The sequence below is a fragment of the Heterodontus francisci genome, chromosome 25, assembly GCF_036365525.1.
Source record: "Heterodontus francisci isolate sHetFra1 chromosome 25, sHetFra1.hap1, whole genome shotgun sequence".
Classification (NCBI taxonomy): Eukaryota; Metazoa; Chordata; class Chondrichthyes; order Heterodontiformes; family Heterodontidae; genus Heterodontus; species Heterodontus francisci.
This window is the reverse complement of record NC_090395.1, coordinates 57,193,492-57,211,176: the sequence shown is the minus strand read 5'-3', so window position 1 is coordinate 57,211,176 and position 17,685 is coordinate 57,193,492. Positions and strand designations below refer to the sequence as shown.

The following is a 17,685-nucleotide window of genomic DNA, read 5'->3' as shown; positions in this document are numbered from 1 at the left end:
GGAGGGACTATGCAGCCCTTTGGACAGAGGAGGGATTACGAATTAAAGAGGCCATGGTATGTTGCAGAGAAGCTCAATATCAGTTGCATTTTTTAGGCTGCAGCATTCACAGAAATGGTGAGGAGACCTGGGAAGGTTGCCCCCCACCCTCCCCCCATGGTCTCACACTTATACCTGGAGGTTCCACTGTGGGAGCTGACAGACTGCAGTGAGGTGATCTCTCCCAATGACAGGGGGAAGAGGACAGCCTCTCCAAGCAAGCAGGCATGGAATGGAAGTAGCCGTGGAAGTCAGCAGCAACAGGGTCTTCCCTCCAGCCTGCAGACTGTTTATCAAGACGATCTAGGACCTCAGGAGGGCATGACGTGAGTGGCATAACATTTTCAGCTGCCAAGCCACACACTCCAGCCTTCCCAGCATTCTCCTGCACAGCACGCCTCCGGTCAACACACCTTGCATTTCCAATCACTCCTCTTCCTGCAGGCATCTGACATCCCCATCTGTGCAGCGGTCACCCTCAGCCCAATGTCCTCTTGTGCCCATGTCTCACAATCACCCTCCACAAACAGTTGCCTTCACTCCTCTGCACACAAGCCATCATGACCACTCACACCTCCATGCATTCTCTCCCTGCAGGAAAAGAGAGCACACAACTTGGTGAGAGGTAGAGGCATGAGACTGGGGGAGGCGAGAGGGTGGGTCTCCAGGCATGGTGACAGGCGCCTTGTTGGCCATTGGCAATGTGTGCCCTCCTGGTCCACTGGGAAGGCGTTCCAGCACCATGAGGATGTAGATGTCAGGTGTGACCTGCTGCAATAGCCTGAGGCTCCTGAGGCCTTGGTGCCCGCACATGGAGGGATAACTGGTCCTCTGCCTCTAGCTCCTCTATTGGGGCTCGCATCTCCTACAACTGTATCTCGGTGGTCATCCCCTCTTCCCTGTGGAGGGGCATGTGGCTGAGGAGAAGATGGTGCTGCTGCTGGTGTTCTTCCAGCTGCAGCTGGAGTATATTGCAGTGGTAAGCCCCCTTCCCTAGACCCCCAACAGAGGTGAACAGTGGAGCGGCATAAACTGCATTCATGCTGCTCTGAAGGCTGGTAGCATGGAAGTGCAGCTGAAGGTAGGTGAAGAACGGATCAGGTGACGTGCCGAACAAGTTAGTTGGCAATCACCTGTCAGGCACTGATAGCACTCTCTGACAGGTGGAGTACTATGCAACACAGCCTCTCACCTGGTCATGCCTTCTGCACTTCAGTCTAATTAAGGATGTCCCTCCCACTGTGCTCTTGTCTTCTCTAAACTGCCGGGATAGAGACACAGGGTGGGGCAGCTCACCTGTTGGGAAAGACGGAACATTCACAAATCCCCTCTTGATTGCCTGCTTAATGACTTTAAGTTCACGCCCAACGTGCCCCTGGGAAAGATGGAAGGAGGTGGCAGCATGTCGAGATACTGACCTGATGGCATAGTTTTGAATTTTCCCGGCATCCTGCCTCCACCGGCCTGAGAAAACAATCGTTACAGGTTTGTCTTATCATTCTCATTCCGTTATTAGGTTTAAGAAGTGGCTCCTTACCTTCACGGCAGCTCGGTGGAGATGGCTGAAAGATGCCATTTTCGTCACATACTATTTCATTTTCACCATCCAGTTTGAAACCAGGATTGCAGCTATAGCGGACACGTTCTCCATATCTGTAAGAATGTTTATTTGGCGTTCTTTTGCCAAAGACAACAGACGACTGCAGATAACAAATAACTGCAAGAGAGGAATTCATTAGTTTTTACTTGGTAACTGATTGTACTTGGGTACGATGTTGTTGCATTGGAATAGAAGATTATTCTTGTTTAATAGTTTTTTGATTTCACGTGATTTGCTTTTGAAGAACATGAAGTGCCACCAAATTTAATGAAATTACCCTGGGTCTTATTTGTAACATCTTGCTATCCTCATTCTGCTAGAATGTCTCTTCAACAATTATCTGGATTGATGCAGTATAAGTGGTTGACATGTTGGGATTTCACAACCAGCAGAATACAAATAATATTCACTGACAGAAGTCAGTCGTACGAGAGTTGTTTTTTAAAGCGTTATGAACAGGAGTAGGCCATTCAGTTACTCAAGCCATTCGATTATATCATGGCTGATCTGCAACAAAAGGTCCATTTATCTGTGTTCTATATCCCACTCCAAGGCTAATATATTCTTCCCCAGATACAATGTCCAGAGCTAAAAGCAGTATTTCAGATGGAGTCTTATCCAGCTCCATATACCTGATGCATAACTTTGTCGCCTTTGTATTCCTTTCCTCTTAAGATAAAATCCATCATTCTATTAGCCTTTTTGATTGCTTATAGTAACTTTCTACTAGCTTTTCATGGTTTGTGTATTTGCACTCCCAAACCTCTTTGCTCTTCTACAGTTCCTCGTTTCATTCTATTTGGAGCCTCCGGCTTGATGATGTCAAATGCAAAGACATGCAAGTGTAAAGAGTGCAGTTGATAGACGGCTGGAGAGTTGGCGGTGTTGGCAATTGGGGAATCTCTGCAATGTAGGGGTGGTGTCTGAAAAGGGAGACATTTTCTAAAATGTGAGCATTCTCTGAAATAAGGGACAGTCTCTGAAATGGGGCGGGGGGGGGGGACGATCTCAAAAATGCAGGTGAACTGTGAAATGGGGAATTTCTGAATTTCTTCTCTTCCTCGCTTTCAGTTTTCCTCTCCCTACTCGCAAGTGGTTCTGGGCACATGTTGCACAAGAGCTGCTGATGCAAAATGGGAAATGCAATAACATTTGTTGAAGCCATATGATCAGATGCTAGTGATCAGGAATGACTTGATCAAATGTTATGTGGTCAAAATGTTTCAAACCTCCAGAAATGCCTCCATTCAGACTTCATCACTCGAATAAACACTGATGGGGTGGGCGAATTGGATACATCAAGTGCTGTCGGTTATAGAAGTGACTTTCAAACTTTTCTGTGTGGGAGACCCGATGCGAATCCCTAATTTGTGGAAAGTTATGAAAGACTGATTGAATTTTCCTTTGCTATGCTGCTTGATTTTGGTGGAAACAGCAGGAAAACAGAGCGGTGAGGTGGGCTGCCACTTCTTCACCCTGCCTCGAATTCATTCGCTGCCTCCGCCAGAACCACTGATTGCCGCCCCTTCGCACCTCATACATACAAATGTCTCTCCTGTCAGCTCCGGTTACCTCTGACCCCTTTGATGGAATGTGGGATAGGCCTGGAGTGGAGATGCCCAATTAATGGCCTTTCCCGCCGTCACTGGTATTAACCCAGCAGTGGACAGGCCTGTTGCCACGCGGGAGCACAATGAGTAAACCTGTGCTGATTGCTTGCCAGCGCCCGCGGCAGGGAGAGGGTTCCTCATTCAAAAGCTCAGTTCCTGATTGAGGGAGCAGCTGAAAGTCACCCCCGCAACCATGCTGCTGACCTCCTACACACCCTACCCCCTCGACTCCCACCCCGCGGAACCCCTCCCGCCATCACCCACCTTTGTCCTGGGTCCATCAATGATCCTGGGCCAGGTGGTGCTGCTGAGTAAAACCGGCAGTTATCAGTGAGTAGGACTTCTACCCCCAGGGTCCTTAATCCCGGTGAGTGCCCAGTTAAGTACCTGATTGGCTCGTATTCACTGGTGCAGACACGCATACAGAAGAAACAGATAGAGAAAGGAAAGAGGAAAGTGATTTTTAGTGGGGGGAGAAAGGTTATTATAAACCTGTTGAATTATCTTCACCATGAGAAAGAAATCAGAGTGTCTCCTAATAGGAGGTGAGATGTGACACAGTTTTACCTTAAAACAAAGACAGCCAGAGAGAGAGCAAGACTGAACCAGGTGAAGCTACTTGTAACTGCTGACATTCCAGCAAGCCAGAAAACACATGCCCTGTTGAAAAAAATCCGACATCTACATTATACAGCAGAGAGAGCTGGAAGTAAACCACCATCTTCAACAGAACCTTCAATCAAGAGAGAAATCTACAATCAAATCAGGCCTGCAACCATCTAGAACTCGGGTCTGAAGAGAATTTAACAGGTTTATCATAAATCTTTCTCCCCCCGATAAAAACCACTTTCCTCTTTCCCTTCTCTTATCTGTTTCTTCTTGTGTGTGAGTGTGTGCACGAGCGAATACAAGAGTGGATGCCGTTGCGACCATTTCGGGATAAGGCGTATTGATCAATAAACAAGTGACTTTCTGTTTTTAAAACCTACAAGAAAACCTGTCGCTGTGTCTATTTGAAAAATAAAACACCAAGGGGCTAAATTCTTAATACAAATATACTTGCTGTGGGCTGGTGAGAAGCTGAACACTGAGAACCACCCACTTCACAGCACATGGCCATAACAGTTTCAAAATGACTAACTGACACTCTGTATAATTTTCTGCACTTGCAGTGAGCTCAATATGTGGAAGAGAGACCTTTTCAAATCAGTGATGCTTTATTAATTAACTCTAACAAAAAGAGCTGGCTAAATATTAGCTTAGTAATGGGTTTGTAAGGGACAGGTATAATCTTCTTCTTCTTTGGCCTCCTTGTCTCGGGAGATAATGGGTAAGTGCCTGGAGGTGGTCAGTGGTTTGTGGGGCAGCGCCTGGAGTGGCTATAAAGGCCAATACTAGAGTGACATCTCTTCCACAGGTGCTGCAGATAAAATTGGTTGTCAGGGCTGTTTTGCAGTTGGCTCTCCCCTTGCGCTTCTGTCTTTTTTCCTGCCAACTTCTAAGTCTCTTCGATTCGCCACACTTTAGCCCCGTCAGGTATAATACAGACAGTGATAGACATAGACTGGGGTAACTGGTGTTGCAGTTGGACATGACAGCTTGCTACTTGTGAAGGACAGCCAGGCACAGCTGAATAAGGAGTTCTGTAGATGAATATAAAGCCTGGAATTACACAAGTACTTGTGTGCATTGAGGAATATTCATACAGAATTTTCTGGCAGTATATTAAATAGGTGGGTAACAATAAAAAATAGAATACATATGATCTCTTGGAAGAATCAGATTTGCTGGGACAAGTGACATTTTGTTACTTAACATGCACTTGTGCTTTTAACTTTTAAATGAACAGCTAAAGATGTTTGGCAGTAAATCACCAGCTGGAATGTGCAACGTCTATTGTTTTATGGTAATTATCGGTGATTTGCACAGAGCCTGTACCAAAAGAAACCAAACATCTGCATAGATGGTTCCTTTCACAATTGAAAACACTGCCCCTAAATTTCTTCGCTTTTTTCAGCACAATGACATGTCATGCCAATTGTTAGTGCAAAATATGGAGGAAGTCTGAATGAGAACACCTTACGGCAGTTTATATTTTACATAACTATTTATTCAATCATTTTCGCTGATTCAGTGAAAGCACTGCTAAAAACCACTAATGGGTATCTACCAATAACTTGGCAATGGTGAACTGGTGTAAAATGAATGCTTCATGAAAACTGCCAGGACATCAGCATTTACTCGCAGTATCCAATGCAGATATTGAACTTTGATGGAATAACATTCCATGCGGTTCATCAACAGGATGTCGGGTGAGATGGCTTAGTTATCTGACACTGTTGATTTCTGGGAGGCCTGCTGTTCAAAAAAAGTCTAGTATTCTATCTTGTTGTTCCTCGGGAAAGGTCTTGAGCCAAAGCAGCAGCAGATAACCTTGGTCTCCCAAGATCTAAACCCTGAGAAGATGGGGTATCTACCAATACCCCAGCATGGTGGACTGGCTAAAATGAATGCATCATGCCTACTGCCAGGAAATCAGCATTCACCCCCAGTATCTAATGCAGATATTGAACTTTGATGGAATGAAAGCCTATGTGGTTCATCTACAGGATATCATGCTGGAGCATGTCGGGCCACATGGCTGTGTTTAATGACAGCCTTGATTTATGGCAAACCTGCTATTCAGAAAAAAAGCTACTATTCTATTATCTTGTTCCTTTATGTCCACTTGGAAAATAATGTATCTGCTTGTTGTTGCGAAAAAAAGATACAGTCACTTGTTTTATGCAGCGATGCACTGTAGATTAATTGCTGTTCTTAATGTCCTCGCTGACCCCTTGCATTCATTGTAACTGGAAGTGTGGTGCATGTGTGTGAGTAGGTTACAGGTTCTTCCACATTGTGCAACTGGTGAATTGCAGCCTCCAGAAACAATGTTACTCTAAAGACTTAATTCATAGAGTGATACAGCACTGAAACAGGCCCTTCGGCCCACAAAGTCTGTGCCGACCAACAACCACCCATTTATACTAATCCTACATTTAATCCCACATCCCCACCTTCCCTCAATTCTCCTACCACACTAGGGGCAATTTACAATGGCCAATTTACTATCAACCTGCAAATCTTTGGCTATGGGAGGAAACTGGAGCACCCGGCAGAAACCCACGCAGTCATAGGGAGAACCTGCAAACTCCGCACAGGCAGTACCCAGAACTTAACCCGGGTCACTGGAGCTGTGAGGCTGTGGTGCTAACCACTGCGCAACTGTGCTGCCCAATTAATATTGGGGAAGTTGAAATCCCGTACTATTATTACCCTATTATTTTTACAAAGTAATTCATGACAACGCTACTTCATCGGACACGTCATCAGGATGCGCCGCGGTGCGCACATGCGCAGACGGTCTCATGCCCCCAGCGCATGCGCTGCGGTCCGTCCTGCCAGGACCGTTGTGCGCATGCACAGATGACGTCATCGCGTTATTTCGTCTTCCTCGCCGACGCGCCAGTTTGGCCTCTGCGCATGCGTCAAAGCTTCGGCGCGACTTTTTGAAAGTGGAACGAGGGGAGGTTTCGTCGGGCATTTTCTCGCATTTTATCTGAATTATTTATTCGTTTTGGAGACTTGCTTCATTTTTATTTGACACAGGAGATTCTTCCAAGGTAAGTTGCTCTGCCTTTGTAAGTTGCTCTGAAAACATTTCCATTGTCTGGGCCACCGCATGTTCTCCAGTCCCTGTTGTGAGTTGCTCTGAAAACATTTCCATTGTCTGGGCCACCGCATGTTCTCCAGTCCCTGTTGTGAGTTGCTCTGAAAACATTTCCATTGTCTGGGCCACCGCATGTAGCAGGATGAAGGCACAGTGACTGTGATTTCTGGCGCCAAACAGTACACACTGCAGATACATGATGGCCAGGCTACCTTTGTATTCCAGGAGCTATATCTTTGCTCACAAGTCTGTTGTATGGCACTTTATCAAGTGCCTTTTAGAAGTCCATGCACACGACATCAACAGCATTAACTTCATCAACCTTCTCTGTTACCTCACCAAAAAACTCCAGCAAGTTAGTTAAGAATGATTTGCCGTTACTAAATCCATGCTGGCTTTCCTTAATAAACCTGCATTTGCCCAAGTGATTATTAATTTTGTGCAGAATTATCGTTTCTAGAAGCTTCCCCACCACAGAAATTAAACTTATTGGCCTTAGTTGCAGGGCTTATATTTACACCCTTTTTTGAACAAGAGTGTAACATTTGCAATTCTCCAGTCCTCTGGCATCACCCCTGTGTCTGAGGAAGACTGGAAAATTAAGGCCAGTGCCTCCGCAATTTCCACTCTCACTTCCTTCAGTATCCTGGGATGCATCTCATCCGGTCCTGGTGCCTTATCAACTTCAGGTATAGATAGCTGATCCAATACCTCCTCCTTATCAATTTTCAAACCTTCAAATGTCTGAATACCTCCTCTTTCACCATGATCTTCTATTATTTGCTTTTTTAATTCCCCTCTATATTCGGCCTGGTTCTTGGTTGTATTATCCACCTTACATCTGTCCTAAGCACACTTTATCTTCTTCATCTCAATCTCTACCTCTTTCATCATCCAGGGAGCTCTACCTTTCCCCTTCATGGGAATATATACATGACTGTGCCTGAACTATCTCATCTTTAAAGGCAGCCCATTGTTCAGTTACCATTTCGACTGCAAACCTTTGTTCTCCTGACTACTCACAGTTAATTTGTCAGTCACACTGAGTTGACTCTCTTTTTCAGCATCACTGGATTTCAGATATAGCCTAGCAACTGAGAACACCCAATCTTTGAGCACTATTATCACCTTACCTGTGAACAGTATTAGGGAGTAACTAGGGATAAAGATTAAAAGGAGGTCCTGTTCTGATGAAAGGTCACAGACCTGAAATGTTAACTTTGCCTCTCTCTCCACAGATACTTCTAGACCTGCTGATTATTTCCAGCACTTTCTGTTTTTTTCCAGTTAAAAGGAGCCCATTGCTTTCACTTTTAAACATCATTTACATCCCACTGTATAGAACAGGCACAAGGCGTCTCTGTGCCTTTTACGCCTACCAAACATTGTGGAGCTAGGAACTGAACCTCGACTGCACCCAACAAAATTCTGCTCCCACCATTAAATTCATTGTGCAATGAATGTCAAATGTGCAACACTCAATTTCTCTCTTCCAATGTCAGGTTACTGACCCCAAGAATGAACACTACTATATCAGTCACAAGGCAGCTTGCTAGAGGCCGGCTCACTTCAGACGGAGTTTGTTTATCTTCCCCAAAAAACCCACATGTTCCATTGGTAGCAGATGTGAAGAGGATACTTTGATTTCAGGCTTCCTCTCCACTCTGACATTCGGCTGATGGAATGGAGTGGGCGCTACAGATGTGCCCTTGCAGCCACAGGCAGCAGAATCCAGCCATGCAGGTCCCTCGGTACCTGGGTTTGAGATGGAAGAACCGCTACGTCCCAGTTGTGCTGACAGAGTGGACCCCCAGGAATTACAGGGTCCATGGGATAGAATCTTACCACCTAATTTTCGGCTCGGGAACCCAAACATACAGACAGCAGGTCTTCCGGTTGCTCTTTCCAGAAGATTACTGATTAAATGCCCGATTCTGGGTTCACTGACTAATTAAGGAGGGTGGGCAGGATTACATAGCCATTTTGACAGAGGTAGGATTTTCAATTCAAGGGACCATGGCATGTTGCAGAAAAGCTCAAAAGCAATTGCAATTTCTGGGTTGCAACACTCAGAAATGGTGAGGAGACTTTGGAAGGCTTCCTACCACCATGGTCTCACACTCTTACCTGCAGGTTAAGCTGAGGGAGCTGACAGGCTGCAGCGAGGTGATATCTATCAAGGACAGGAGGAAGAGGACAGCCTCTCCAAGCAAGCAGGCCTGGATGGAAGTAGCCGAGGAATTCAGCAGCAACAGGGTCTTCCCTCCAGCCTGCAGACTGTTTATCAAGAGGATCTAGGACCTCAGGATGGCATGACAAGTGAGTAGCATAACATTTTCAGCTGCCAAGCCACACACTCCAGCATTCCCAGCATTCTCCTGCACACCACGCCTCCGGTCAACATACCTTACATTTCCAAACACTCTTCTTCCCGCAGGCACCTGACATCCCCATCTGTGCAGCCAACACTCACACTCACCCTCAGCCTAATGTTCTCTTATGCCCATGCTTCACAATCACCCTCCACAAACAGTTGCCTTCACTCCTCTGCACACAAGCCATCATGACCACTCACACCTCCCCGAATTCTCTCCCTGCAGGAAAAGACAGCACGCAACGTGGCGAGAGGTAGAGGCAGGTGATTGAGGGAGGTGAGGCGGTGGGTCTCCAGTGACTGGCACCTTGTCAACCATTGGCAATATGTGCCCACCTGGTTCACTGGGAAGGCATTCCAGCACCATGAGGATGCAGATGTCAGGTGCGACCTGCCCTGATAGTATGAGGCTCCTGAGGCTCTGGTGCTCGCACCCATAGGGATAACTGGTCCTCTGTCTCCAGATCCTCTCTTGGGGCTCTCCAACTGTATCTCGGTGGCCATCCCCTCTTCCCTGTGGAGGAGCATGTGGCTGCGGAGAATACAGTGCTGCTTCTGGTGTTCCTTCAGCTGCAGCTGGAGCATATTGCAGTGGTAAGACCCCTGCCCTGGACCCCCAGCAGAGCTGAACAGTGGAGCTGCATAAATTGCATCCATGCTGCTCTGAAGGCTGGCAGCAGCAAAGTGCAGTTGAAGGTCGATGAGGAACTGATCAGGTGAAGTGCCGACCAAGTTAATTGGCAGTCACCTGTCAGGCAGTGATAGCACTCTGACAGGTGGAGTGCTTTGCAACACAACCTCTACCTGGCCATAAAGGCCTGCTACCTGACCCCGACGGACCTGACGACACGTGTTGGGTTCGGGTCGGGTCGGGTCGCACTTCCGGGTCTGGCATTCGGGCTCGGGTCGTGCCGGATCAGACACGCTCTATCACCACCCTCAGGTAAGTGACTTTAATGTTAATTTACTTTTTGGACCTTTAAGGTGGTTTTGCTACCGTTATTTTAAACTTGTGCAGGTAAGGAACAAAGTGAAAAACGGAAGGTAGGTTAACTGATGGTCAGTGAGGGGGGGGAAAAAATGAAAGGACGGGCTGGGGCGGGCTTGGGGTCCGATGGGGTTCTGTCGGGCTCGGGTCAGGTCTCATTTGCAGACCTGAGCAGGCCTTTAGCCGGCCACGCCTGCCGTACTTCTGTCTAACCGATTAAAGCCTTCACAGCTTGTCAGTTACACTGAGGATGTCCCTTCCACTGTGCTCTCACCTTCTCCAACCTGCCAGGTTAGAGACACAGGGAGGGACAGCTAATCTGTTGGGTAAGACAGAATCCATTCACAAATCCCCTCTTAATTGCCTGCTTAACGACTTTAATTGCCTTCCCATCTCAGTCATGGGGTTTCGAGTTCACTCCCAACGTGCCCCTGGGAATGATGGAAGGAGGCGGGAGCATATTGAGATACTCACCTGACGGTATTGCTTTGAATTTTCCCGGCACACTGCCACCAAACCTGCCACTGCCAGCCTGAGAAAACAACCACCCCCCTCCCCACCGCTCCCTCCCCCACAATGGTATACAATACAATTGTTACATGTTTGTCTGATCATTCTCATTCTGTTATTAGTTTTACGAAGTGGCTCCTTACTTTCACGGCAGCTCGGCGGAGATGGCTGAAAGATGCCATTTTCGTCACATACAATTTCATTTTCACCATCCAGTTTGAAACCAGGATTGCAGCTATAGCGGACAGGTTCTCCATATCTGTAAGAATGTTTATTTGGCGTTCTTTTGCCATTGACAACAGATGACCGCAGATAACAAATAACTGCAAGAGAAGAAATCATTAGTTTTTACTTGGTAACTGATTCTACTTAGGTACGATGTTGTTACATTGGAATAGAAGATTATTCTTGTTTAGTAGTTTTTTGATTTCACGTAATTTGCTTTTGAAGAACGAGCAGTGCCATCAAATTTAATGAAATTACCCTGGGTCTTATTTGTAACATCTTGCTATCCTCATTCTGCTAGAATGTCTCTTCAACAATTATCTGGATTGATGCAGTATAAGTGGTTGACATGTTGGGATTTCACAACCAGCAGAATACAAATAATATTCACTGACAGAAGTCAGTCGTACGAGAGTTGTTTTTTTAAAGCGTTAGGAACAGGAGTAGGCCATTCAGTTCCTCAAGCCATTCCATTATATCATGGCTGATCTGCAACAAAAGGTCCATTTATCTGTGTTCTATATCCCACTCCAAGGCTAATATATTCTTCCCCAGATGCAGTGTCCAGAGCTGAAAGCAGTATTTCAGATGGAGTCTGATCCAGCTCTATATACCTGATGCATAACTTTGTCCCCTTTGTATTCCTCTCCTCTTAAGATGAAATCCATCATTCCATTAGCCTTTTTGATTGCTTATAGTACCTGTCTACTAGCTTTTCATGGTTTGTGTATTTGCACTCCCAAACCTCTTTGCTCTTCTCCAGTTCCTCGTTTCGTACCATTTGGAGCCTCTGGTTTGATGATGTCAAATGCAAAGATATGCAAGTGTGTAGAGTGCAGTTGGTAGAGGGCTGGAGAGTTGGGGGTGTTGTCATTTGGGGGAATCTCTGCAATGTAGGAGTAGTGTCTGAAAAGGGAGAAAATTTCTAAAATGTGAGCATTCTCTGAAATAAGAGACAGTCTCTGAAATGGGGTGGGGGGGCGGGCGATCTCAAAAATGCAGGTGAACTGTGAAATGGGGAATTCCTGAATTTCTCCTCTTCCTCGATTTCAGTTTCCCTCTCCCTGCTCACAAGTGGTTCTGGGCACATGTTGCACAAGAGCTGCTGATGCAAAATGGGAAATGCAATAACATTTGTTGAAGCCATATGATCAGATGCTAGTGATCAGGAATGACTTGATCGAATGTTACGTAGTCAAAATGTTTCAAACCTCCAGAAATGCCTCCATTCAGACTTCATCACTTGAGTAAACACTGATGGGGTGGGCGAATTGGATACATCAAGTGCTGTCAGTTATAGCAGTGACTTTCAAACTTTTCTGTGTGGGTGACCCGATGCGGATCCCTAATTTGTGGAAAGTTATTAAAGACTGAGTGAATTTTCCTTTGCTATGCTGCTTGATTTTGGTGGAAACAGCAGGAAAACAGAGTGTTGAGGTGGGTTGCCACTTCTTCACCCTGCCTCGCATTCATTCGCTGCCTCCGCCAGAACCACTGATTGCCGCCCCTTCCCACCTCATACATGCAAATTTCCCTCCTGTCCGCTTCGGTTACCTCTGCCCCCTTTGATGGAATGTGGGATAGGCCTGGTGTAGAGATGCCCAATTAAGGGCCTTTCCCACCGCCACTGGTATTAACCTAGCAGTGGACAGGCCTGTTGCCACGCAGGAGCACAATGAGTAAACCTGTGCTGATTGCTTGCCAGCGCCCGGGGCAGTGAGAGGGTTCCTCATTCAAAAGCTCAGTTCCTGATTGAGCAGCTGAAAGCCACCCCCACAACCATGCTGCCGACCTCGTACACACCCTACCCCCTCGACTCCCACCCCGCGGAACCCCTCCCGCAATCACTCACCTTTGTCCTGGGTCCATCAACGATCCTGGGCCTCGGGTGGGTGCATTACTGGCAGCAGTCACCACCTTCCAGGTGGTGCTGCTGGGTAAAACCGGCAGTTATCAGTGAGTCGGACTTCTGCCCCCAGGGTGCTTAATCCCGGTGAGTGCCCAGTTAAGTGCCTGATTGGCTCGTATTCAATGGCACAGACACACATAGAAGATGAAATAGATAAAGGAAAGAGGAAAGTGATTTTTAGTTGGTGGGGGGGGGGCGGGGGGAAAGGTTACTGTAAACCTGTTGAATTATCTTCACCATGGGAAAGAAATCAGAGTGTCTCCTAATAGGAAGTGAGATGTGACACAATTTTACCTTAAAACAAAGACAGCCAGAGAGAGAGCAAGACTGACCCTGAAGGTGAAGCTACTTGTAACTGCTGATATTCCAGCAAGCCAGAAAACACATGCCCTTTTCAAAAAAATCCGACATCTACATTATACAGCAGAGAGAGCTGGAAGTGAACCACCATCTTCAACAGAACCTTCAATGAAGAGAGAAATCTACAATCAAATCAGGCTTGCAACCATCTAGAACTCGAGTCTGAAGAGAATTTAACAGGTTTATCATAAACCTTTCTACCCTGACTAAAAACCACTTTCCTCTTTCCCTTCTCTATCAGTTTCTTCTTGGGTGTGTGCACGAACGAATACAAGAGTGGATGCTGTTGCGACCATTTCGGGATAAGGCGTATTGATCAATAAACAAGTGACTTTCTGTTTGTAAAACCAACAAGAAAACCTGTCACTGTGTCTATTTGAAAAATAAAACACCAAGGGGCTAAATTCTTAATACAAGTATACTTGCTGTGGGCAGGTGAGGAATTGAACACTGAGAACCACCCACTTCACACCACATGGTCGTAACAGTTTCAAAATTACTAAATGAGACCCTGTATAATTTTCTGCACTTGCAGTGTGCTCAATATGTGGAAGAAAGACCTTTTCTGATCAGTGATACTTTATTAATTAACTCTAACAAAAAGAGCTGGCTAAATATTAGCTTAGTAATGGCTTTGTGAGGTACAGGTATAATACAGACAGTGATAGACATAGACTGGGGTAACTGGTGTTGCAGTTGGACATGACAGCTTGCTACTTGTGGAGGACAGCCAGGCGCAGCTGAATAAGGAGTTCTGTAGATGAATATAAAGCCTGGAATTACACAAGTACTTGTGCGCATTGAGGAATATTCATACAGAATTTTATGGCAGTATATTAAACAGGTGGTAAACAATAAAAAATTGAATACATATGATCTTTGGAAGAATCAGATTTGCTGGGATAAGTGACATTTTGTTACTTAACTTGCACGTGTGCCATTAACTTTTAAATGAACATCTGAAGATGTTTGGCAGTAAATCACCAGCTGGAATGTGCAACATCTATTGTTTTATGGTAATTATCGGTGTTTTGCACAGAGCCTGTACCAAAAGAAACCAAACACCTGCATAGATGGTTCCTTTCACAATTGAAAACACTGCCCCCAAATTTCTTCGCTTTTTTCAGCACAATGACATGTCATGCCAATTGTTAGTGCAAAATATGGAGGAAGTCTGAATGAGAACACCTTACGTCAGTTTATATTTTACATAACTATTTATTCAATCATTTTCGCTGATTCAGTGAAAGCACTGCTAAAACCACTAATGGGTATCTACCAATAACTTGGCAATGGTGAACTGGCGTAAAATGAATGCTTCATGAAAACTGCCAGGACATCAGCATTTACTCGCAGTATCCAATGCAGATATTGAACTTTGATGGAATAACATTCCATGCGGTTCATCAACAGGATGTCGGGTGAGATGGCTTAGTTATCTGACACTGTTGATTTCTGGGAGGCCTGCTGTTCAAAAAAAGTCTGGTATTCTATCTTGTTGTTCCTCGGGAAAGGTCTTGAGCCAAAGCAGCAGCAGATAACCTTGGTCTCCCAAGATCTAAACCCTGAGAAGATGGGGTATCTACCAATACCCCAGCATGGTGGACTGGCTAAAATGAATGCATCATGCCTACTGCCAGGAAATCAGCATTCACCCCCAGTATCTAATGCAGGTATTAAACTTTGATGGAATGAAAGCCTATGTGGTTCATCTACAGGATATCATGCTGGAGCATGTCGGGCCACATGGCTGTGTTTAATGACAGCCTTGATTTATGGCAAACCTGCTATTCAGAAAAAAAGCTACTATTCTATTATCTTGTTCCTTTATGTCCACTTGGAAAATAATGTATCTGCTTGTTGTTGCGAAAAAAAGATACAGTCACTTGTTTTATGCAGCAATGCACTGTAGATTAATTGCTGTTCTTAATGTCCTCGCTGACCCCTTGCATTCATTGTAACTGGAAGTGTGGTGCATGTGTGTGAGTAGGTTACAGGTTCTTCCACATTGTGCAACTGGTGAATTGCAGCCTCCAGAAACAATGTTACTCTAAAGACTTAATTCATAGAGTGATACAGCACTGAAACAGGCCCTTCGGCCCACAAAGTCTGTGCCCACCCATTTATACTAATCCTACATTTAATCCCACATCCCCACCTTCCCTCAATTCTCCTACCACACTAGGGGCAGTTTACAATGGCCAATTTACTATCAACCTGCAAATCTTTGGCTGTGGGAGGAAACTGGAGCACCCGGCAGAAACCCACGCAGTCATAGGGAGAACCTGCAAACTCCGCACAGGCAGTACCCAGAACTGAACCCGGGTCACTGGAGCTGTGAGGCTGTGGTGCTAACCACTGCGCAACTGTGCTGCCCAATTAATATTGGGGAAGTTGAAATCCCGTACTATTATTACCCTATTATTTTTACACCTGTCAGAGATTTCCCTACATATCTGCTCCTCTATCTCTTCCTGACTGTTTGGAGGCCTGTAGTAGACACCCAGCCAAGAGATAGCCCCCTTTTTGTTTTTAAGTTCTACCAAATGGCCTCATTTGAGGAACCTTCTAAGATGTCATCCCTCCTTACTGCAGTAATTGATTCCTTGATCAACAGTGCATTGCCACCTCCCCTGTCGCACCTGAAAATTCTATACCCTCTGGACTGGAAGACAGCGAATGTGGTACCATTATTCAAGAAGGGTAGTAGGGATAAACCTAGTCATTACAGGCTGGTGAGTCTAACATCAGTGGTTGGAAAAATATTGGAAAAAATTCTGAGGGACAGGATTAATCGCCACTTGGAGAGGCAGGGATTAATCAGAGATAGTCAGCATGGCTTTGTCAGGGGGAGATCGTATCTATCTAACTTGAGTGAATTTTTCGAGGAGGTGACTAGATGTGTCGATGAGGGTAAAGCAGTAGGTGTAGTATACATGGATTTCAGTAAGGCTTTTGACAAGGTGCCGCATAGGAGATTGGTTAAGAAGGTAAGAGCCCATGGGATTCAGGGCAATTTGGCAAATTGGATCCAAAATTGGCTTAGTGGCAGGAGGCAGAGGGTGATGGTTGAGGGTTGTTTTTGCGATTGGAAGCCTGTGACCAATGGTGTACCACAAGGATCGGTGCTGGGACCCTTGCTGTTTGTAGTGTACATTAATGATTTAGACGTGAATATAGGAGGTATGATCAGTAAGTTCGCAGATGACACGAAAATTGGTGGTGTTGTAAATATTGAGGAGGAAATCCTTAGATTACAGGGAGATATAGATGGGCTAGTAAGATGGGTGGAGCAGTGGCAAATGGAATTTAATCCTGAAAAGTGTGAGGTAATGCTTTTTGGGAGGACTGACAAGGCCAGGGAATACACAATGGATGGTAGGACCCTAGGAAATACAGAAAGTCAGAAGGACCTCACTGTACTTGTCCATAGATCACTGAAGGCAGCAGCACAAAAGGTGGTTCGGAAGGCATATGGGATACTTGCCTTTATTAGCCGAGGCATAGAATATAAGAGCAGGGAGGTTATGATGGAGCTATACAAAACGCTAGTTAGACCACAGCTGGAGTACTGTGTACAGTTCCGGTCACCAAACTATAGGAAGGATGTGATTGCACTGTGCAGAGGAGATTCACCTGGATGTTGCCTGAGCTGGAGCATTTCAGCTATGAAGAGAGACTGAAAAGCCAGGGTTGTTTTCCTTGGAGCAGAGAGGCTGAGGGGGGAACATGATTGAGATGTACAAAATTATGAGGAACATTGATAAGTTAGATAGGAGGAAACGTTTTCCCTTAGTGGAGGGGTCAAGAACCAGGGAGTATCGATTTAGGGTAAGGGGCAGGAGGTTTAGGGGAGATTTGAGGAAACATTTTTTCACCCAGAGGGTGGTTGGAATCTGGAACACACTGCCTGAAGAGGTGGTGGAGGCAGAAAACATCACAACATTCAAGAAGTATTTAGATGAGCACTTGAAATACCACAGCATACAGGGAAACGGGCCAAGTGCAGGAAAATGGGATTAGAATAATTGGATGCTGTTTGGCCGGCAAAGACACGATGGGCCGAAGGGCCTGTTTCTGTGCTGCATAACTCTATGACTACTAACCTTCCTCCAGCCCGAAGAACATCCATTAACTCCCACTCTTTGTTTCTTGTCACTCAGCCAATTTCTTATCCATGTTGCTACTGTCCTTTGTATTCCAGGAGCTATATCTTTGCTCACAAGTCTGTTGTATGGCACTTTATCAAGTGCATTTTAGAAGTCCATGCACACGACATCAACAGCATTAACTTCATCAACCTTCTCTGTTACCTCACCAAAAAACTCCAGCAAGTTAGTTAAGAATGATTTGCCCTT

General features: G+C 45.6%; 1 protein-coding gene across 1 annotated transcript in view; it reads right to left on the bottom strand.

Moving 5' to 3' along the window:
- LOC137383881 (zona pellucida sperm-binding protein 3 receptor-like) overlaps window positions 1-17,685 on the bottom strand; it is a 61,925-nt gene that overhangs the window by 2,179 nt on the left and 42,061 nt on the right. The window contains exons 11-12 of the mRNA XM_068057233.1: window positions 10,977-11,156; window positions 1,577-1,756 (exon numbers count right to left, since the gene is read on the bottom strand). Of these exons, the coding sequence (XP_067913334.1) occupies window positions 1,577-1,756; window positions 10,977-11,156 (360 nt within the window). The remainder of the gene's footprint in view (window positions 1-1,576; window positions 1,757-10,976; window positions 11,157-17,685) is intronic.